Source organism: Poecilia formosa, unplaced genomic scaffold, assembly GCF_000485575.1.
Source record: "Poecilia formosa unplaced genomic scaffold, Poecilia_formosa-5.1.2 Scaffold4, whole genome shotgun sequence".
NCBI lineage: Eukaryota > Metazoa > Chordata > Actinopteri > Cyprinodontiformes > Poeciliidae > Poecilia > Poecilia formosa.
Genome location: NW_006799943.1, coordinates 5,334,620 through 5,358,873, shown reverse-complemented (window position 1 = coordinate 5,358,873; position 24,254 = coordinate 5,334,620). Strand labels below are relative to the sequence as shown.

The following is a 24,254-nucleotide window of genomic DNA, read 5'->3' as shown; positions in this document are numbered from 1 at the left end:
ATCACGTGACTCATGTGATGTGAAAGGTTTTTCCATTGCAGTTTTGTTTCGATGAGGCTGAAAAACCACTTCATCCTACCACAAAACCTTTCCATAGAAAACCATGAGTTTTTCCAAAATTGCTGTGTTTCTTTTAAATTTATTTTCATAATTTCAAGTTGTGGAATTCTGTGGTTAATGGGAACCCAGCAAGTAGTATTAAGTATGAATGTACCGCAGCTGTGTTTCCATTCACCATATAATTGCACAAATTGGAATTCTGAAAATAAATTTGCTTAATGGAAGTATGCTGATTAAAAATATATATGTTTTGTATTGAAATGAGTGTATTTCACAAAACTTAAATGTTAACACTTTTTTTCTACATCTCACAGACATTACTGCTGGTACAACCTGACACATGTGGTGTTTGTGACCTCAGGACACGGTCAGTTTTCTGGTTTGAGAATCTCTCTGTCTTATCTTTGCATTTTCCCTGTGATGTTGTTGTTGTTTTCATGACCTCCCAGGCAAGTAATTAATAGCTGAGTGTGAGGTGGCGATAATAAGAGTCAGCTTCTCTGATTCTGGGGCCATGCTGGAAAAACTGATGGACTGTTCTTCCCTCCAGATCAGGGGTTCATCTCCACCTCAAGCTGAAGGAAAAGTTAGAGTATTTTTGGTGTTTTTCTCACAAATATTGTCAAAATGGAGATGGGTTGGGGCTTTGTCTGCTGTACTGTGGGCTCAGCTGAGGCATGAAGCGTTTCATTTAACAGTCCTCCAGGTCCAAAGACTCACTTACGGCCATGATAACAGAAATGAGATCCGAAGAAGATCCAGCGCCTGCTGCAAGTAGTAGATAGATGGACGGACAGACGGACAGACAGACGGACAGACAGACGGACAAATGTTCATAAACATTTGAAGTCCTCAGAGCCCAGCAGCTGGAAAGATGCACAATTTTGTCTGATTTTAGCAATTTAAAAATAGTCCAACAGAAGATTTTTAGAGCTACAAACTGAACTTCAAAGTTAAGTCTACACACAGATCTTACAGATGTCTCAAATTAAAACTTAGGTATTTTCTCCACTTTTTAATTTTTTTTATTTATTTTTTTACAAAATTTAACTGTCTGGGCTATATGGGATTTAAACTTCCACAGTGTTTTAGGCTAGTTAAACATCTCACACATGATAAAAACTACAAACAATTCAGAAAACACAAACTAAAACTCCAATGCAGCTTAATTTGATTTTAATTTGAGTACAAACAAACTAATTTCATTCTATTCTCTGCATGTTGCAGCATTAACATCAACATGCAGATGAAGACTTGGTGTTTATTTGAGAAAATAGTGGTGAACATGATGACATACTTTTGTATATTTGTACTGATGGATGGAAACAAATTTTATTTCTAAATCTTTTATGGCACCATCGGCCTTTACTGAACAGTAAATAGACAGGAAACAGAATGTAGAGAGGGGAACGGCGTGCAGCGGAGGGTCCGAGACCGGGAATCAAACCAACAACGTTGAGGACTGTAGCCTCCACACACATAAACCTAACTTATAAAGGATATCATTTTGATTGTGTCCCATGTTTTTATTGATTTTTTTTACCACAACAAAAGAAAATGAGCACAAACATACCAAGCAAATCTAAAATTATATAGTAGTATGATGGGCATTTTTCAATTGGGATTTTGAAAGCACTGATCAACCTATTTGTCTCTTTCTGCATATTGTTACTACTTTCATTATATTGTAGAAATCAGTTGTCACTTTGACATTAAAAAGATGATTTTTTTTGTCAAAACAGCCCACTTTCGTTGATTTGGATTGATTTGTAAAAACAAAAACATTTTTTTTCCACTGTGTGTCCTATTAAATAAAAATTCCCTGCTGTTGGTTTAGATCAGTATGATGTTTATTACAATGTTTCTTTCATCACAACTTATACTGAAGTCTAGAAAAAAACGTTGTTCTTGTTCTTAGAAAATGAATTATCATGTCACAGTCAGCCCCATCATCAGATGGAAGTTGAACATTTTAGTGTTTTCAGGCCCATCGCTATGTCATGTTAACACATTACATGAATGAAATCAGACTGAAGTGGACAATAAGGGTTATAACAAAAATAATAATAATAAAAATGAGCCAAATTCAGAAGATTTTTCAGGGTTAATTAAGCTTAAGGACATTTCCACTTGCAGGCCTCCTTTATTATAATCTTGCCTTATTAAGATCATTTATGTCTCTTTCTACCAGTTTAGTTTCTTTTCTTTTTTTTCATCTTTGAAGTTATTTCAGTGTGGAAAAAATATGAAAATCTAAAACAGATCATTTTTGACTGGGGCAAATTCAGTGTTAATGGTCCGGTGCTGCCTGGTGATGCCAGGTTCAGATCCCAGCTGGAGCCTTTCATCACTACATGACACATCTCATGGATTCCAACTGAAATCCATTTAAGTTTTTGTTTGTCACAAACTTAAATGGATTTGTGGAAAATGTTCATGGGACAAGTTTAACTTTCTAATGCCATCTATGCAGTTATGTTCAAAATTATTCAGGCAGATTTAGATTTTAATTAATCTTTAATTAATGTATTGAGCCAGAGTCCCAAATTAATTTTTTTAGATGGAAACAAAAGATTAGGGTGATGGCACAGAACTCAAAAGTTGGAGATCATTAACAAAGACGTATCATAAATATACAAGAGGAAAAATTAGGATAAAAATTATAAGAAAGATTTAATTGCTTTAACACCAATATATACTGAGAAGAGCATAAATAATTCATGCCTTGCACCTTCTGATGAAAATTTAAGCTAATGTGATTTTTTTTATGTTCAAAATTTATTATTGCTCAAGAGAGTTGCATGTCTGACTGAGAAACGGCTGTAAATCCGCCAGCGGATTTAACGATTCAATCATTCTGGACTCACGTACGTTAAGTCAGCCTGACCTTCTGCCGCAGGACGAGCGGCGTCGACATCACTCCTGCTCTAGAGCAAAGCTCTTAATTTTTCATTTCCACCTTAAGACCGCGGATAAACAGAACATCTGGTTTTAATGTCAGCAGACGTTAAATAAATCTTCTCAAAGCAACACGTTTCCTTTCTTAACTCCGCGCGTCTTGGCGCGCCGCGCGCCCTGGCGCCGCTGGAGACCGCAAAGGTTTAAACGGGGTTACCAGCAATCCCTTTAACGGCCAGGTGCCCCCCCTCGGCCCCAACCCCAAGTGGCGCTCCGACTTATTAAAACAGCTTCTTCCTGCATCGCAGGAGCAACTCCTAATTGTCTTATTGCGAGCCACTTGGCGAGTGATGACCGCAGATTAGGGAGCGAAAAGCAGACCGCCAGCGCCGCGACTTCACCGGGACTCATCAGCTCAGCCCGCGTCAGGTGGCTTCCTGTCGCCCGGCATTTCTTTGAACAAGTGTAAGTGTTTTTTTTTGTTTTGTTTTGTTTTGTTTTTTTAAGGGGGTCGCTGGATCTCAGACCCGCATCTCTGTCTCCGATCTTCACCACTTGTCGAGTTGAGATGCGCTGGATGCTGTTTCCACGGTGGATCTGGTTCCTGGCGTGCGCGTCCGCGCGGATGGAGCTCGGCGGCGCAGCTCTGCCCCGTGTCACCTACTCGCACGCGGGCATCTGCCCCAATGAGATGAACCCCAACCTGTGGGTGGATGCCATGAGCACCTGCACGCGGGAATGTGATTCTGATGAGGTAGTTTATGTTTTTTTTGTTGTTGTTGTTTTTAATCACTGGTAGGCAGAAGAGTTTTAAAGTTTGAAATCTGTATTTTAGGGCTATGAAGTGTCTTCGTAAAGTATTCACACCCTTTGAACTTGATTATGTTTTTTTCCTATGAATACAGATTGAAAGACCGATAAATAGTATTACATAATTGCAATATGAACGGAAATCGACACATCGCGGTCTTTTGTTTTTCTTTTTCTTCTCCTTCTTTTTTTTTTTTTTTTTTACAAATAAAAATCTCACGTTTTTGCGTCCTCTAACCAGTTTTCACCCCATGCATCACTCTGATGTCTCTGATCAGCTTCCTGTCAGTCTGCCTGGTCATGATGCCCCACCGCCATGTTCTAGGCTTGTTAGTTTTCTGTCACACTGTGTTTGCCAAGTAGCCCCGAACCTTCAAATTTGATCTCTTCTCACAATGTTTATCTATAAGTCGTCTGAAATTGAACTTCTTATGGATTTCTTTTAACAATGTTCCACAACTAATAGTTGTCTTGTCAACCTGAGTGTAGATCTCAGTTCTTCCTGTTACCAAGGAGCTTTCGGCTGCTTTTCTGCCTAACGCTCTCTTTGCCTGGCTTCTATGTAGGTTAGGAGTTGTGTTCACTCTTTTCATTCTTGGAAAATTGATTGAAAGGTGCTTCATTGAGAGGTTCAAAGCCCTACAAGTGGCTACGTAACTTAAATTGCTTTTAAACTTATTCTTTAGCCACTCTGCTGTGTTCCTTGGTCTTCCTTATGTCGCTTGTTTGCTAATATTCTCTAACAAACCTCTGAAGCCTCTCCCATACTTCATCCAAAGTGTTGAACTTGATTCTCATTAGCTGCGTTTCCATCGACCATATAATTGTGCAATTTGACATTTTAGAAAAAAATGTTTTTTTATCAAAAGTTTTGTCTCTAGGATGAGGATGTTTGTTTTTAGCCATATAAAAATTGGTCTATTTTGCAGAACTGCAATGGAAACACTTTTTTCATATGATCACCAATCACATGTTGCCACTGGCGCAAACCACAAAGAAGACGGCAACAGGAAGTAGATAGGGGATCGTGAAGCAGCGTGTTTTTTAATTACGTATCGCGTGAACAAACTTACTCACGTGTGGTTTTAGTTGTGCTTCTTATTTAATGGAAACACCACAAATGTGAAATTGTGATTTTCAATATTAGCAGTATATTGATAAAGTTTTGCACACATTTGTTATGGAAACGCAGCTATTAAGGTAGGTGCATGACAAAAATTGTCTTTTTCTTGACACTAGGCCCTGGTTGGTCTATTTGGCCAGAGCTCTATGCGATGTATTGTGGGATTGGTCAGACATTTGCGGACCGCAATGTTGATCTTACGCTTCAGTCCACTCTCACTATCTGGTTTTTGTGTCGGCGACACAAATACTTTTGAGGATTGCTTATCATGTACATCATTCAAGTTGAGGAATTAGGTACAGTTGTATAATTCTTCGTCAAATGGCATTGTCATGCTCAGCCAACATCGTCCCTTCCTCCACCTGTTCAGTGAATTTATACATGTTCATCTCTAAGGCTCTGATGTATACTGAATCGGAAGGAGTGTTCCCCAGGTGGTCTGCGCCATGTATGACAGGTTTGTGTGTAAATACGAATGTCCTGCAATCCTTTGACACTGCATCGACTGTTTGGCTATGGATGAAACATGAGAGAGTCTTAAGTCCCTCACAAACCATCTTGATTAAATAGCAAGAGTAAAATACACACAATTTAACTCTATATATGCCAAGTTACATGAGTTCTGAAGGTAATTAACTGCAGTGGGTTTTATTTATGTGTATAACAAGCTGAATAGAAATCCATGCCTAAGATTAGTATTTCTTAAAAAAGAAATACACAGAAAATCAAGTATTATTTAAAACCCACTTTGAAATGATGTGATACTTTATTTTGGTCTTTGACATAAAATCCAAGTAAATGAGTTGAAGCAACTTGACAAAATGTGAGAAAGTGCCAGGCGTTGGGCTGCTTTGCAAGGTGTCGTATTGTTTTTGTTGATTGGAGTGTGCAAAGCACTTCCTACTCCTCACTTGTAAAATCCACCCCATGCACTGAACATCCTTCATGAGCAATTTTCTCTTTGATTCTTACAGGAATGTGAGTCCTTTGAAAAGTGTTGCCAAAATGTCTGTGGGAACCACAGTTGCGTTGCTGCCCGCTACGTGGATGGGAAGAAGGGCCCTGTGGGAATGCCTAGGGAAGCATCGTGTGCCAGCTTCATGTGCACCCAGCAGGGCTCCGAGTGTGTCATCTGGGAGGGCCGCCCCTTGTGTAAATGCCGGGACCGCTGCGAGAAGGAGCCAAACTTTACCTGTGCCTCAGATGGCATGACTTACTACAACAAGTGTTTCATGGATGCAGAGGCATGTTCTAAGGGCATCACCCTCTCAGTTGTCATGTGTCGATTTCACCTCACCTGGCCCAACATGAGCCCTTTGCTTCCCCAGTTGACCACGGTTCATCCTACGACTACCCCCTTTCAGCCCACCGTCCCGCTACCATTGGAACCCGAACAACCCGTGTTGGTCACCAGCCCCATTCATCAGACCGTAAACGTGGGTGAAACAGCTAGCTTCCTGTGCGATGTCACCGGTCAACCCCAGCCTCAGATCATGTGGGAGAAACGGCTGCCCTTGGGAGATGTGAGGGTGATCATGAGGCCCAATAATGTGTTGGGGAACATGGTGGTCACAAACATTGGCCAGCTGGTCATCTACAACACCCGGCTGCAAGATTCTGGGGTCTATACCTGCATAGCTCAGAACCCGTCTGGTTCAGTCCAGGTCCACCACCCGCTCACTGTGCTCTCAGCAGAGGTGTTCAGCACTCTGGGCCCCAAGAACTTGACTCGCTGCCTCCCTGAAGAATGCCAAAACCCCTTTGACAACCCAGAGGACTGTGGAACGGAGCTGGAGAAAGTCAGCTGGTACTATGAGCCCAAATCCAACAACTGCTTTCCCTTCAGACACTGCCACAGCAGCAATGACCAGTCACCCAGAAAAATGTTTGACACATACGAGGGTTGCATACAGTGCTGTGGACCGGAGGTGTCCAGGCCCTGCGGACTGCCTGCCCTGCAGGGCCGCTGTAAGGTCTATGAGCCCCGGTGGGCGTACATTAGCACCATGGGCAAGTGTCAGTCCTTCATCTATGGAGGCTGTGAGGGAAATGACAACAACTTTGAGTCAAAACAGCTCTGCGAGGAAATGTGCCCCTTCCAGAAAAACCACCAATGCAAAGCTTGCAAACCGAGAGGCAAGATGGTGACGAGCTTCTGCCGGAGCGACTTTGTGGTCTTGGGCCGCATGACGGACATTACGCAAGAGAACGACTCGGGCCACGCCCTCGTGACTGTGGAGGAGATCTTTAAGGACGAGAAAATGGGTTTGCGCTTCTTCGGCAAAGAACCTCTCGAAGTTACTTTCCTCAACATGGACTGGAACTGCCCATGCCCAAACATAACGGGCACGGCCGCGGAAGGTCAGGTCATCATCATGGGCAACGTCAGCGAAGGCATGGCCGTACTCCAGCCTGAGAGCTACGTGGGTGCTTCCACTCCCCGTCGGGTACGGAAACTGAAAGAGGTCATCTCGAAGAACACCTGCAACATCCTCAAAGCAATCACCAAAAGCCCTCAGTAGGATTCTCACTGCACAAAGCGTGGACTTGACAAAACTGTAACAAACTCTTGTGAGCTCGACCTCACTGAGGCGTTGTTTGAATCTTTTGATTCGAAAGTTCATGTTTCTTGGAATTCTTTGCTTGTTTATTTTCCCCAGTTGTATCTTGTTCATCTAGGATTTTGTATATTTTAGTTTCTGTTTTGCTTAATAATGTAGGATGGAGATGTCCTTAATTTTTGTCTTATTGTGCTGTGAACAGGCATCCGCATTGCAGATTTATTTTGCTTTTACTTTTGTCAAATCTAATGGTTTCAGATCTCTAATGATAACCTGAAAACATTTAAATGCAGTGTTAAATTGTTTTATTTATTTAGAGAATAAAAAAATCGACCTTGTTTAAGGTGGAAATTTGTTAAACTATAAAACTGAACAAATTTTAAAATTACAAAATGNAAATAACCTGGCCTGAAGGCATGCCTATCAAGTGTCTGAGCTCATTCCCACTTGATTACAGAGAACAAGTTGGGGATTTCCTCTGTGAGCCATCTATAGCCTTAAGACAACAATTTAAAAAAAAAAGTTTTATTTAAAACTTATTAGTTCAAACTGACCTGTCTAGACTAAATTCTCTGTCAATGAGCTCTACTTGCATATTTTATAGAAAATAAACCAATTCAGTTGAACTTGAATGGTTATATTGGAAATATTGATCATTTAACCGATCAGTAATAACCCTCATGTTTTCACAATTAGACAGAGGACGAATGCTCAGAGTAAAATTGCGTACCTAAAGATTTGACTATCAAATGTACATCAATGTTTATCTCTGAGAAACAAACACAGAAAAGTTTTAGGTGCAAGTCGGTTTGGAAAAGGAGGAACTCTTAGGTCCATCAACATGAACTGCTGCAGTCTAGAACAAGACGAGAGCAAGGCTTATGTTTGGTTCAGATGATGGTTTAATTAGTTGCAACCATCTTGGATTCTGCTCTGGGTTCTGGAGCTCAGTCAACTGTTCCGTCTGTTGGTTCTGTGGTACAGTCTGGACGTCTTGGTGGTTTCTATCTTTGGAAATCACAACTGAACATGTAAGAGACACTAAAAGTAATCCTGCTGGATAATTTGGGGACTCGTCTTGGGTACAAGAAGACCATGAAGGCGATACGACGAAACTTCCTGGAACTTTAAAGATTAAAAGGACAGTAAACGAAAGCTATTTTGCAACTGAATTGTAGAGTAATGGGTCAGGCTTGGTTTTCATTCCAGCCATATTTCTTCTTCCCACTGGTTTAATGTCTCGTAGGGCTGACCCAGCATTGGGAGCCGCCAACCACAGTATTTTAGCAAAGGGTGCCATGTTTCATTATATAGCTGTTAAGAAAGATGGATTCGAAAACCCTGGTGCTTACATTTCTTTGTAACAGTCGGTGCCAAAAGCATACTGTATAAAATGTAACCAGCTCAACCCAAGAATGCATCGATTTCAGCAGCTTACTCCGTCCTAAGCTAGCAGGATCCTTACCAAAGAAAAAATGCTATTTGACACCTCATATTTAAAGGGGTTTTAGATTAATACTTAATGCATTTAGACATAATATGCATGCATCTGTATAATAAGATTGTTTCAGCTCAATAATGAAGACTTGAACAAAACGTATTTTGCTCCTTAGAGTGACAAATTTGCGCACACAGCTTCCGTCAAAAACATGCCATCGCTAAAGAGGCAGCAAAGGACAACGTGTTTTCTTGGTCTGATGTTTATTACGTCAAATGGCCGGCTTGTTCAGGTGTCAATGACATAATTTTTTAGAGTAGATAAGCTGACAAGCAATCATACGTGCATAATATGAGCAGTTGTTTGTGATTAGTGGAGAAACACAATTATGATCCCTCTTACAGGTTTGAGAGCCTCAGCTCTGCCAGCTCTTCAAGATCCCAGATAAACAATGGCTTTGCTTGTTTCACACAAACAAAACGCAGAGGTTTGCAACATAGACATATTCAGAAAAATCAGTGTCTGCATCAAGAACAAACAACCCCCACCACATACACTCTGGCACAGCGTGAGTCCGTAGTTATTGCATTGGAAGGCAAGACTAATAGCTCCCCTGTCCTCAGCTGAACTGTGGGGGAAACCATTCAAAGCGGTTTACACAGAAAAGGAATGAGCAGCCCAAATTATAATAACAGCTTCATTCATTAAACGCCGTGCCAACACACACGCCTGCTGAGGGGAACGTCTCCTGCTCTTCAAAGTAATTCTTTTCTTTTCTTTTTTTTTCAGAAGTTGTACTGTCCTCATCTCACCTCTGCAGCTTCACAACTCAGATTTGTGAGCCTTCATGTTTGCTATTTTAAGTCTCTACGGACAACTCGTTGATAATTTGATTCAGTGATGCGGAACACCTGCTGCTGTTTCCATTACCAATGTGCGCAAACCTTTTCCATGTCCGGTCAATGTCGAAAAACACATTTTACGCTAATGCACCGTTTCCATTAAACAAGAAGTTAAACTAAAATCGCACGTGAATAAGCTGGTTAACGCAACAAGTCATTAAAAATGAAGCAGCAACGGATGTAAACATTTACGTGAGATATACTGATAATTGGCCAAGGCGCTCGCGCTCTTGTCTATCAGCCAATCAGAAGGGACGTCGGTAACTTATTCGGCGCAGATGTGTGGCGGTTTGGGGAAATTGTAGTCGGTAATTTTACAGAAAAGTTATAAATTCAATACATTCAAATGAGACACAACTTTTTTTTCTTTTTTTTTTAAAAAGTCATCATCCTACTACTTCCTGTTGTCTTCTATGTCTTCTCTGGCAGGAGTAACGTGCAGCTGACGATCACGTGACTCATGTGATGTGAAAGGTTTTTCCATTGCAGTTTTGTTTCGATGAGGCTGAAAAACCACTTCATCCTACCACAAAACCTTTCCATAGAAAACCATGAGTTTTTCCAAAATTGCTGTGTTTCTTTTAAATTTATTTTCATAATTTCAAGTTGTGGAATTCTGTGGTTAATGGGAACCCAGCAAGTAGTATTAAGTATGAATGTACCGCAGCTGTGTTTCCATTCACCATATAATTGCACAAATTGGAATTCTGAAAATAAATTTGCTTAATGGAAGTATGCTGATTAAAAATATATATGTTTTGTATTGAAATGAGTGTATTTCACAAAACTTAAATGTTAACACTTTTTTTCTACATCTCACAGACATTACTGCTGGTACAACCTGACACATGTGGTGTTTGTGACCTCAGGACACGGTCAGTTTTCTGGTTTGAGAATCTCTCTGTCTTATCTTTGCATTTTCCCTGTGATGTTGTTGTTGTTTTCATGACCTCCCAGGCAAGTAATTAATAGCTGAGTGTGAGGTGGCGATAATAAGAGTCAGCTTCTCTGATTCTGGGGCCATGCTGGAAAAACTGATGGACTGTTCTTCCCTCCAGATCAGGGGTTCATCTCCACCTCAAGCTGAAGGAAAAGTTAGAGTATTTTTGGTGTTTTTCTCACAAATATTGTCAAAATGGAGATGGGTTGGGGCTTTGTCTGCTGTACTGTGGGCTCAGCTGAGGCATGAAGCGTTTCATTTAACAGTCCTCCAGGTCCAAAGACTCACTTACGGCCATGATAACAGAAATGAGATCCGAAGAAGATCCAGCGCCTGCTGCAAGTAGTAGATAGATGGACGGACAGACGGACAGACAGACGGACAGACAGACGGACAAATGTTCATAAACATTTGAAGTCCTCAGAGCCCAGCAGCTGGAAAGATGCACAATTTTGTCTGATTTTAGCAATTTAAAAATAGTCCAACAGAAGATTTTTAGAGCTACAAACTGAACTTCAAAGTTAAGTCTACACACAGATCTTACAGATGTCTCAAATTAAAACTTAGGTATTTTCTCCACTTTTTAATTTTTTTTATTTATTTTTTTACAAAATTTAACTGTCTGGGCTATATGGGATTTAAACTTCCACAGTGTTTTAGGCTAGTTAAACATCTCACACATGATAAAAACTACAAACAATTCAGAAAACACAAACTAAAACTCCAATGCAGCTTAATTTGATTTTAATTTGAGTACAAACAAACTAATTTCATTCTATTCTCTGCATGTTGCAGCATTAACATCAACATGCAGATGAAGACTTGGTGTTTATTTGAGAAAATAGTGGTGAACATGATGACATACTTTTGTATATTTGTACTGATGGATGGAAACAAATTTTATTTCTAAATCTTTTATGGCACCATCGGCCTTTACTGAACAGTAAATAGACAGGAAACAGAATGTAGAGAGGGGAACGGCGTGCAGCGGAGGGTCCGAGACCGGGAATCAAACCAACAACGTTGAGGACTGTAGCCTCCACACACATAAACCTAACTTATAAAGGATATCATTTTGATTGTGTCCCATGTTTTTATTGATTTTTTTTACCACAACAAAAGAAAATGAGCACAAACATACCAAGCAAATCTAAAATTATATAGTAGTATGATGGGCATTTTTCAATTGGGATTTTGAAAGCACTGATCAACCTATTTGTCTCTTTCTGCATATTGTTACTACTTTCATTATATTGTAGAAATCAGTTGTCACTTTGACATTAAAAAGATGATTTTTTTTGTCAAAACAGCCCACTTTCGTTGATTTGGATTGATTTGTAAAAACAAAAACATTTTTTTTCCACTGTGTGTCCTATTAAATAAAAATTCCCTGCTGTTGGTTTAGATCAGTATGATGTTTATTACAATGTTTCTTTCATCACAACTTATACTGAAGTCTAGAAAAAAACGTTGTTCTTGTTCTTAGAAAATGAATTATCATGTCACAGTCAGCCCCATCATCAGATGGAAGTTGAACATTTTAGTGTTTTCAGGCCCATCGCTATGTCATGTTAACACATTACATGAATGAAATCAGACTGAAGTGGACAATAAGGGTTATAACAAAAATAATAATAATAAAAATGAGCCAAATTCAGAAGATTTTTCAGGGTTAATTAAGCTTAAGGACATTTCCACTTGCAGGCCTCCTTTATTATAATCTTGCCTTATTAAGATCATTTATGTCTCTTTCTACCAGTTTAGTTTCTTTTCTTTTTTTTCATCTTTGAAGTTATTTCAGTGTGGAAAAAATATGAAAATCTAAAACAGATCATTTTTGACTGGGGCAAATTCAGTGTTAATGGTCCGGTGCTGCCTGGTGATGCCAGGTTCAGATCCCAGCTGGAGCCTTTCATCACTACATGACACATCTCATGGATTCCAACTGAAATCCATTTAAGTTTTTGTTTGTCACAAACTTAAATGGATTTGTGGAAAATGTTCATGGGACAAGTTTAACTTTCTAATGCCATCTATGCAGTTATGTTCAAAATTATTCAGGCAGATTTAGATTTTAATTAATCTTTAATTAATGTATTGAGCCAGAGTCCCAAATTAATTTTTTTAGATGGAAACAAAAGATTAGGGTGATGGCACAGAACTCAAAAGTTGGAGATCATTAACAAAGACGTATCATAAATATACAAGAGGAAAAATTAGGATAAAAATTATAAGAAAGATTTAATTGCTTTAACACCAATATATACTGAGAAGAGCATAAATAATTCATGCCTTGCACCTTCTGATGAAAATTTAAGCTAATGTGATTTTTTTTATGTTCAAAATTTATTATTGCTCAAGAGAGTTGCATGTCTGACTGAGAAACGGCTGTAAATCCGCCAGCGGATTTAACGATTCAATCATTCTGGACTCACGTACGTTAAGTCAGCCTGACCTTCTGCCGCAGGACGAGCGGCGTCGACATCACTCCTGCTCTAGAGCAAAGCTCTTAATTTTTCATTTCCACCTTAAGACCGCGGATAAACAGAACATCTGGTTTTAATGTCAGCAGACGTTAAATAAATCTTCTCAAAGCAACACGTTTCCTTTCTTAACTCCGCGCGTCTTGGCGCGCCGCGCGCCCTGGCGCCGCTGGAGACCGCAAAGGTTTAAACGGGGTTACCAGCAATCCCTTTAACGGCCAGGTGCCCCCCCTCGGCCCCAACCCCAAGTGGCGCTCCGACTTATTAAAACAGCTTCTTCCTGCATCGCAGGAGCAACTCCTAATTGTCTTATTGCGAGCCACTTGGCGAGTGATGACCGCAGATTAGGGAGCGAAAAGCAGACCGCCAGCGCCGCGACTTCACCGGGACTCATCAGCTCAGCCCGCGTCAGGTGGCTTCCTGTCGCCCGGCATTTCTTTGAACAAGTGTAAGTGTTTTTTTTTGTTTTGTTTTGTTTTGTTTTTTTAAGGGGGTCGCTGGATCTCAGACCCGCATCTCTGTCTCCGATCTTCACCACTTGTCGAGTTGAGATGCGCTGGATGCTGTTTCCACGGTGGATCTGGTTCCTGGCGTGCGCGTCCGCGCGGATGGAGCTCGGCGGCGCAGCTCTGCCCCGTGTCACCTACTCGCACGCGGGCATCTGCCCCAATGAGATGAACCCCAACCTGTGGGTGGATGCCATGAGCACCTGCACGCGGGAATGTGATTCTGATGAGGTAGTTTATGTTTTTTTTGTTGTTGTTGTTTTTAATCACTGGTAGGCAGAAGAGTTTTAAAGTTTGAAATCTGTATTTTAGGGCTATGAAGTGTCTTCGTAAAGTATTCACACCCTTTGAACTTGATTATGTTTTTTTCCTATGAATACAGATTGAAAGACCGATAAATAGTATTACATAATTGCAATATGAACGGAAATCGACACATCGCGGTCTTTTGTTTTTCTTTTTCTTCTCCTTCTTTTTTTTTTTTTTTTTTACAAATAAAAATCTCACGTTTTTGCGTCCTCTAACCAGTTTTCACCCCATGCATCACTCTGATGTCTCTGATCAGCTTCCTGTCAGTCTGCCTGGTCATGATGCCCCACCGCCATGTTCTAGGCTTGTTAGTTTTCTGTCACACTGTGTTTGCCAAGTAGCCCCGAACCTTCAAATTTGATCTCTTCTCACAATGTTTATCTATAAGTCGTCTGAAATTGAACTTCTTATGGATTTCTTTTAACAATGTTCCACAACTAATAGTTGTCTTGTCAACCTGAGTGTAGATCTCAGTTCTTCCTGTTACCAAGGAGCTTTCGGCTGCTTTTCTGCCTAACGCTCTCTTTGCCTGGCTTCTATGTAGGTTAGGAGTTGTGTTCACTCTTTTCATTCTTGGAAAATTGATTGAAAGGTGCTTCATTGAGAGGTTCAAAGCCCTACAAGTGGCTACGTAACTTAAATTGCTTTTAAACTTATTCTTTAGCCACTCTGCTGTGTTCCTTGGTCTTCCTTATGTCGCTTGTTTGCTAATATTCTCTAACAAACCTCTGAAGCCTCTCCCATACTTCATCCAAAGTGTTGAACTTGATTCTCATTAGCTGCGTTTCCATCGACCATATAATTGTGCAATTTGACATTTTAGAAAAAAATGTTTTTTTATCAAAAGTTTTGTCTCTAGGATGAGGATGTTTGTTTTTAGCCATATAAAAATTGGTCTATTTTGCAGAACTGCAATGGAAACACTTTTTTCATATGATCACCAATCACATGTTGCCACTGGCGCAAACCACAAAGAAGACGGCAACAGGAAGTAGATAGGGGATCGTGAAGCAGCGTGTTTTTTAATTACGTATCGCGTGAACAAACTTACTCACGTGTGGTTTTAGTTGTGCTTCTTATTTAATGGAAACACCACAAATGTGAAATTGTGATTTTCAATATTAGCAGTATATTGATAAAGTTTTGCACACATTTGTTATGGAAACGCAGCTATTAAGGTAGGTGCATGACAAAAATTGTCTTTTTCTTGACACTAGGCCCTGGTTGGTCTATTTGGCCAGAGCTCTATGCGATGTATTGTGGGATTGGTCAGACATTTGCGGACCGCAATGTTGATCTTACGCTTCAGTCCACTCTCACTATCTGGTTTTTGTGTCGGCGACACAAATACTTTTGAGGATTGCTTATCATGTACATCATTCAAGTTGAGGAATTAGGTACAGTTGTATAATTCTTCGTCAAATGGCATTGTCATGCTCAGCCAACATCGTCCCTTCCTCCACCTGTTCAGTGAATTTATACATGTTCATCTCTAAGGCTCTGATGTATACTGAATCGGAAGGAGTGTTCCCCAGGTGGTCTGCGCCATGTATGACAGGTTTGTGTGTAAATACGAATGTCCTGCAATCCTTTGACACTGCATCGACTGTTTGGCTATGGATGAAACATGAGAGAGTCTTAAGTCCCTCACAAACCATCTTGATTAAATAGCAAGAGTAAAATACACACAATTTAACTCTATATATGCCAAGTTACATGAGTTCTGAAGGTAATTAACTGCAGTGGGTTTTATTTATGTGTATAACAAGCTGAATAGAAATCCATGCCTAAGATTAGTATTTCTTAAAAAAGAAATACACAGAAAATCAAGTATTATTTAAAACCCACTTTGAAATGATGTGATACTTTATTTTGGTCTTTGACATAAAATCCAAGTAAATGAGTTGAAGCAATTTGACAAAATGTGAGAAAGTGCCAGGCGTTGGGCTGCTTTGCAAGGTGTCGTATTGTTTTTGTTGATTGCAGTGTGCGAAGCACTTCCTACTCCTCACTTGTAAAATCCACCCCATGCACTGAACATCCTTCATGAGCAATTTTCTCTTTGATTCTTACAGGAGTGTGAGTCCTCTGAAAAGTGTTGCCAAAATGTCTGTGGGAACCACAGTTGCGTTGCTGCCCGCTACGTGGATGGGAAGAAGGGCCCTGTGGGAATGCCTAGGGAAGCATCGTGTGCCAGCTTCATGTGCACCCAGCAGGGCTCCGAGTGTGTCATCTGGGAGGGCCGCCCCTTGTGTAAATGCCGGGACCGCTGCGAGAAGGAGCCAAACTTTACCTGTGCCTCAGATGGCATGACTTACTACAACAAGTGTTTCATGGATGCAGAGGCATGTTCTAAGGGCATCACCCTCTCAGTTGTCATGTGTCGATTTCACCTCACCTGGCCCAACATGAGCCCTTTGCTTCCCCAGTTGACCACGCTTCGTCCTACGACTGCCCCCTTTCAGCCCACCGTCCCGCTACCATTGGAACCCGAACAACCCGTGTTGGTCACCAGCCCCATTCATCAGACCGTAAACGTGGGTGAAACAGCTAGCTTCCTGTGCGATGTCACCGGTCAACCCCAGCCTCAGATCATGTGGGAGAAGCGGCTGCCCTTGGGAGACGTGAGGGTGATCATGAGGCCCAATAATGTGTTGGGGAACATGGTGGTCACAAACATTGGCCAGCTGGTCATCTACAACACCCGGCTGCAAGATTCTGGGGTCTATACCTGCATAGCTCAGAACCCGTCTGGTTCAGTCCAGGTCCACCACCCGCTCACTGTGCTCTCAGCAGAGGTGTTCAGCACTCTGGGCCCCAAGAACTTGACTCGCTGCCTCCCTGAAGAATGCCAAAACCCCTTTGACAGCCCAGAGGACTGTGGAACGGAGCTGGAGAAAGTCAGCTGGTACTATGAGCCCAAATCCAACAACTGCTTTCCCTTCAGACACTGTCACAGCAGCAATGACCAGTCACCCAGAAAAATGTTTGACACATACGAGGGTTGCATACAGTGCTGTGGACCGGAGGTGTCCAGGCCCTGCGGACTGCCTGCCCTGCAGGGCCGCTGTAAGGTCTATGAGCCCCGGTGGGCGTACATTAGCACCATGGGCAAGTGTCAGTCCTTCATCTATGGAGGCTGTGAGGGAAATGACAACAACTTTGAGTCAAAACAGCTCTGCGAGGAAATGTGCCCCTTCCAGAAAAACCACCAATGCAAAGCTTGCAAACCGAGAGGCAAGATGGTGACGAGCTTCTGCCGGAGCGACTTTGTGGTCTTGGGCCGCATGACGGACATTACGCAAGAGAAAGACTCGGGCCACGCCCTCGTGACTGTGGAGGAGATCTTTAAGGACGAGAAGATGGGTTTGCGCTTCTTCGGCAAAGAACCTCTCGAAGTTACTTTCCTCAACATGGACTGGAACTGCCCATGCCCAAACATAACGGGCACGGCCGCGGAAGGTCAGGTCATCATCATGGGCAACGTCAGCGAAGGCATGGCCATACTCCAGCCTGAGAGCTACGTGGGTGCTTCCACTCCCCGTCGGGTACGGAAACTGAAAGAGGTCATCTCGAAGAACACCTGCAACATCCTCAAAGCAATCACCAAAAGCCCTCAGTAGGATTCTCACTGCACAAAGCGTGGACTTGACAAAACTGTAACAAACTCTTGTGAGCTCGACCTCACTGAGGCGTTGTTTGAATCTTTTGATTCGAAAGTTCATGTTTCTTGGAATTCTTTGCTCGTTTATTTTCCCCAGTTGTATCTTGTTCATCTAGGATTTTGTATATTTTAGTTTCTGTTTTGCTTAATAATATAGGATGAAGATGTCCTTAATTTTTGTCTTATTGTGCTGTGAACAGGCATCCGCATTGCAGATTTATTTTGCTTTTACTTTTGTCAAATCTAATGGTTTCAGAACCCTAATGATAACCTGAAAACATTTAAATGCAGTGTTAAATTGTTTTATTTATTTAGAGAAGAAAAAAATCAACCTTGTTTAAGGTGGAAATTTGTTAAACTATAAAACTGAACAAATTTTAAAATTACAAAATGTAACAAATGCTAAATAATAAAATTTCTGCAATTGACCATATTTTTTGGAAAGTTGCTTTCAATCAACTTCTCAGTATGGAAATGGTTACGGAGCCATTTGTAATCTTAATGCTTTTGTGGTTTTGTATTCACCCAAGTTTTCTGTCCAATATAAAAATAGAATTTATGATACCAAAAATTTTAATGAACCAAAAAGAATAAGCAAAAACAACAGAAATTTATTGGGGGCCAATCCACTAGCTTATTACTAATTATTATTACTTTTCATGACCTCCATCAGAATGGAGAACTAATCTTTTTTTATTTTTGTATAATTTAAATGGCCTTGTATGTGTATAGTCTATTATTACAGCTCTGCTTCCAATCAAGAACCTTGTATATACACATTATATCAAACCAAAGTACCTGTTAAACTTAATATAAGCTTTGATTTGTTTGATTAAAATGATTTGTTATTGCAACATTTTTTTTTTTTTTACAACCAATTCTATTCTTTTTTTTTATTAACTTTGCTTTTCTTTTGGGGCTATTTATTGCCATATAGGCTTTGTATTTTATTGTGTATGTAATATCTCTATAAATAAATTGATTGTTTTTTAAATGTGTTTTGTTATGTGCATAATCTACACACACATAACTCCATGATTAGGATTCTTCCTGTGCGCTGACATTAAGCTCTCTCTACCTCTGTGGCTTATCTGACAGGCTGATAAAAGAGACTTGGGAGTTGTACATTCCCAGCTGCCTCCCCCCCCCAATGCTTACCCTAAAAAACTTCAAAACAGAACCATTCATTCTAAAGACCCCAATGGCATTGTAAAAAGCTTCACCCTATTTTGATTTGCCTGCGAGGTCCAGCCTAATTGGGTGAGGAGCCCGAGTTGTAAACCTCAGATCCACTCCCATAGAGGAGTTATGTGTTTCATGCGGTGCCAACAGAATTCTCTGGGTTCCTAGGAAAAGGCCTTGGTGGGCTACGACGAGGGTGTTCCACTTCCCAGATGAGGTTCTGTTTCCCCCATCCACACCGGCGATGGAGGCAGGACATTACCGCAACTACAGGGCTCCTTTACTGGCTGCTGTTGAGTGAAGAAATATTAGATCTACAGCACTTTGGGATCCAATGACAAAGTCATAAGCAACATAAACTTAACAGCTGTGAAATGTTCACAGGGTTGCTGGGCAATGCATCGCCTGGAAATGCTTTTATTTACGAAATGTATCATTCAAATTAATATCACAGAAGAGAAACATCTACATTTTGTGTTCAATTTTCACAATACACTGTCGTTGATACATTAATGTGAGAAAACACAATATATAAGAAAAGCTGTGGTCCATAGTTTATGTTAAAATGCATAAATTTCAAAACGTTTTTTTCAATTTAAATCAAGGTCATTTTTATTATCTTGAACCCTGCAGTGTGCTCCACCGTAACATATAAGTGGTGTTTTTTGTTTTCTTTTAAACATTACTATATAGATAGCAAAAGCCAAACCAAACAGCTTTTTATTATTATTAAATGCTAGCAGCGCTAACTACTCTTATCGCTAAATGATGGGACTGCAAACATAAAATATAAACTCTAGAATCATTTTCATTGTATGACTTTTAAAAAAAAAACTTTCCTGTTCTTTTATTTCATAATAACAACAGAGTCGCTAAAAAAAGGAAATACACCTTTGGTCATTACCTTTAAGAAATGGAGGAAGTATTTCTTTAATCATTCTCTGGTTGACTAGCAGAGGCAGCTAATGAGGACGGCACGTCGGACTGGCTGCCAATCTACGGTTAGCAAACAATAAAAAGATGTGCTCACAAATCATTTGATCGGCAGGTTGATAATGGGTGCCTGTACATAAAACACTGCAACAGAAAGAGAACAAAGACACAAAAGGGTTGTGAGAAGGCTAGCTAAACGTTAGCAGTCAAAAATGCTAACGTTGGCATCTGCTACGGAACATCGTAACAGCCCTAAAGTAAAACGGTTTTTTCACCTCTTCTAAGTAATCAAATCTGATATAGCATACATACAGCTCTATAATGTGTAAACTATATATATAGATATATGGCATATCCTTTAGCAGTGTAAGGACATTCTTACACTGCTAAAACACAAAAACCTATCAAGTATTTTTGTCTAGTTTCCACAGCAAAAATACTTCACTGTATTTTACTTCAAGTAAAAATAAAACTAACATGCAAGAAACTTGTCATCTAAATACAGAAACTTAAGTCAATAATTATTAAATATTGATTAAAAAGCACTAGTTAAATCGATAGATGTTTTTTCACTTGCAAGAAAAACTTTTCTATATTTTTTTTAACTTGTTTTGAGAAAGGTACCTTTGCAATGGTCTTATTTATTATAGAATGTTTAAAAATGCGTGATTGTTAAAAGATGAAAACTACCATATTTAATTTTTAAAAGATTTCAATTTGACAGTTAGAAATGGTTTAGAAATGGTCTCTTAATACAAAAAGGTCTCCATCTGCTGCATGGGCCACTTTTTGCTCAGCCCTATGTTTCTCTGTTCGTAAGACCTACTAAAAATCGATTTCTTTTTGGCCTCATGTACGGTATCATCTTATGAACTGGATATATGAACTTGGTCGAAGCATCTGACAAACAATGTCCAGAACGTCTCCGTACATCAACCATGTGTATCTACTAACTTTCTAAACATGGCAACAAATGATTTGGGATGTTCCAAAGGAAAAATTGGCACCCAGTTCCAAACTTATGATATTTTCAGGTACCGCCGCAACGTGCTGCCGTGTCAGATCTATCTTGGTGGCATGCAGAGGTTCGACAGAATGGACGTCAGGGGTAGTCATAATGATTTCCACATCGGTTCATTTGCACAACCTTGTCTCATCAAGCACCTTGAACTGAAGCCAAACATTTATAGTTACAACCAACAGTTCAGCTGAGGAGAGGAGTTCAACTATTAAAAACAAAACAACCATCATTTACAAAAAGGAAGGGGGAAAAAAAGAAAACAACACACTATCAGTTATTTCTCCAACATTATGTCTATTAAAAAACACCTTTAACTACTTTAACGTGTGGTTTGGGGTCTACAAAAGCACAATTTATTATCAATTAAAATTCAGACATATTTGAAACATGTGTGATCTCCATTTTTCAAACACCCGTGCACTTTGATGCTTCTCTAATTTGCAGTGGGCCAACTCAAGGGGTACATGAGTTATGCTTTGATATGCGGTGCAGAAGTTTTTTGCTCGCGTACAGTTTTTCTTTTTTACGTCTTTTCCTCTGTCGATCCGATGGGGTCGTTGCGTTCACAGACTCAGTTCACACGAGGCCGGAGCTCACACGTAGAGCTGGGTCAGGCAGAACGGACCCACAGAGGAGGACAGGCTCGGTTTGGGGGAGCCTCTCCAGCTCTCTCTCTCTGTGTGTGTGTGTGTGTGTGTGTGTGTGTGTGTGTGTGTGTGTGTGTGTGTGTGTGTGTGTGTGTGTGTGTGTGTGTGTAAATCTGTTAAAACGCATCCGTGTTTTGGATCCGGGCGAGATCGGACAGGAGCGCCTGTGGAAAAGATCAGCTAGATGGGTGGTTTAGGACCTTTGATTCATGACCCTGCATCTGTTATGTTCATACGACTCGGAAGATCTATTGAAAAGATAGAGCGGCCACCTGACACGCATTGACTGGAGCTGCTACGGTATATCATTCCGTGGCAGAGGGAGCCGAAAGGTTTGAAGCTGGTAGGTGGTAGCGGGTCTGAAACTAATGTTTGGATCTGTGCGTGGGAAAATAACTTTACTGTATAAACTGGCAGGTGAAGAGTGTAGCTCTTCACCTGCAGAGAAAAAAATGGGGGGGAAAAAGTTGGAAAAAACACTTAAATCCATCTAAGAGTTCTACAATTACACAAATGTAAAAAAAACACAGAAAACTTATAAAAACAATTGATGCTTCTAACTTTTTCACAGATCGCAGAAAGTCTCTCTGTGCGGTTTTCTTACGGTAATACAGAGATTTAAAGAGCAAACAACTGATGATGTCCTTGACCTTTGACCATCCGCAACCACTCTGAGGCTCCTTACAACCTTTAATTTCCCTTTGGGATGAGTGAGGTTTTCTTCAATAGAATTGGATTGAATAACTTAATTGGTTTTCTCTGACATGTTGAAACTCGTCTGATTTAAGGAGAGTCTAATGTTTTTTGGTGCTTGGAGATGATCAAAGTTTTTGTCGGACAGAGACATGACTCAATTTGACGGATTGAGAAATGACCACAGGTTCTCAGTGGGGTTACAAACTGGTGGGTTTTTCTGGGTGTAGGTTCAAAATGTTGATATACTGTCGATGTAAGTACTGCGACACAGTGAAACACTACATCATGCGGGAAAATCCTCAGATCGTCCCCAAATTGTTCCCAACGTTGCTCTTGGATGATGATTTGATGCGTCTTTTTTTTTTTATTGGCAGTGGTCTTGGTCAGAATGGCCCACACCATTGACATAAAAACAACCCAACACAGAGGCTGTGTCAGGATTAAATCTGCAAATATTGAATATTTCAATAGTTAGGTTTTCTCTGAATATATAATCTTATACACAAGCCCAACGTTTGCCATTTCCAACCATTATTTCCTGGTACTTTTATCTGCAATCCTGAGCCCATCGTCTCATTCGGGCCTTCGTTGTTCTGAGTTATTTTCTTTCTAAATATATAAAAGAAAGCAATTTAAAAAAATAAAAGTCACTGCATCCTTGTCATTTTAAAATTGTATCTTGTAATGACTCAGTTTGTCTTAGTTTGATTTTAAAATCTGATGATCTGAAACAGTAGTGACAAAAAAGAGAAAAAAAAAAGATGAAGAAAGCTGTAATGGAGCTTTTCTTATCTTTTTTGAACAATGCACCTTAGAAACTCAAGTTTGTCCACAATGTCCCAGTTGATGTACAAAATCCCTTTTAAAGTATATTTTAAAATCATACGCTTGTGCTTCCAATTTGTGCTTCCTTTATGAGAACAAGTTAGAAAAAGGGAGACAATTTCATTTTTGGTGATTGTTGAAAATCTGCATAAAGATGCTCACAATCATCAGCCTGTTCTGTTTTGGTTGATATGGACCTTATAGAAATTTGCCCACGGCAACAATAAAAAGGAAGAGGCCTCAGAATTATGATAAAATATATCTTCTATCGCTCAATTTTTTTTCTCATGAAGTTTTCCATTGGTTTTAAATATGTGCAGTCAACAAGGAGGTGGTGTCCCCATGTGCTGATTGGACCTTACGTTTCTGTTGCAGGAAATGAGGAGAGTGTCTCATGTGTTTTGTGTAAGCCTGCGCTAGATATTTTCCTGCCATTAGCAGAAAAAAGTGGTTGAATATGTCTGCAGGAAAAGCTGTTTGAAAAATCAGAACCTTCCATCGTTGTTGTTCACATTGCTTTGTGATGCTAAGCTAACGGTGTACTGTAGCATTTTGATAACATCTTTTGTTTGATTTGTCCCAAACATTGAGGTCTTTTGTTCATCACATTTTTTCTAAAAAGAAGCATGTCGCCCGACTGCAATAACAGTCCCCTGTGAAACATGTGACTGAAACAAAAAGTTCTTTTTGTTTATTTTATATGTTCACAAAAACCTGTTTTTCACTAGCCTAACATGTCTGCAGTTATCATGCTAAAACACAAAACGTTTGTTATTGTTTCACTGTAAACGTGGAGTTTCACTATGACACATTCACAGTCACATAAATCAGCCAAACAAGGTATGAAGATTCTGCTCTGTTCTGTAATTTCCAAAAACTAAAATAAGACATTCTCCAAACATAAGGATCTTTTTTCATGTACATACTGCCATTGTTACAGGACCCAGCCTGTAACAATGGCCTGAAAGTAGCAGCTTTCAGGCTGAGCCGCTGTCTTTTCTCATTTTTGCATACGTTGGCCTTGCTTGGTTAAAGAGCAGTAACAACACCGCCCTCTAGTGTCAGCGGTTCACAATGCACCTTTGTTTTCCTATTGACCACAATGGAACATCAAGAACTGTCAGCATTCTTGTAGACATCAGGATTAAAAAATTTTCTTGCTAATTTTGATAAAAAAAAAAAAATCTTTATAATTTTGTGATAGGAATTACCTATAATTAACTACTACTGATACATTATGTGTTCAGTATAATAAT

General features: G+C 40.1%; 2 protein-coding genes across 2 annotated transcripts; both read left to right on the top strand.

The window, feature by feature from the left end:
- Positions 1-3,200: 3,200 nt before the first annotated feature.
- LOC103144879 (WAP, Kazal, immunoglobulin, Kunitz and NTR domain-containing protein 2-like) lies at positions 3,201-7,526 on the top strand. Its single transcript, XM_016676601.1, has 2 exons — positions 3,201-3,712; positions 5,866-7,526. The coding sequence occupies exons 1-2, from the start codon at positions 3,527-3,529 to the stop codon at positions 7,411-7,413; spliced, it is 1,734 nt and encodes a 577-aa protein (XP_016532087.1). The 5' UTR covers positions 3,201-3,526; the 3' UTR covers positions 7,414-7,526.
- A 5,914-nt stretch (positions 7,527-13,440) lies between these two features.
- LOC107837268 (WAP, Kazal, immunoglobulin, Kunitz and NTR domain-containing protein 2-like) lies at positions 13,441-18,137 on the top strand. The gene is made up of 2 exons (XM_016676142.1): positions 13,441-13,952; positions 16,106-18,137. Exons 1-2 carry the CDS (start codon positions 13,767-13,769, stop codon positions 17,651-17,653), a joined length of 1,734 nt encoding a protein of 577 aa, XP_016531628.1. The 5' UTR covers positions 13,441-13,766; the 3' UTR covers positions 17,654-18,137.
- Positions 18,138-24,254: the final 6,117 nt, after the last annotated feature.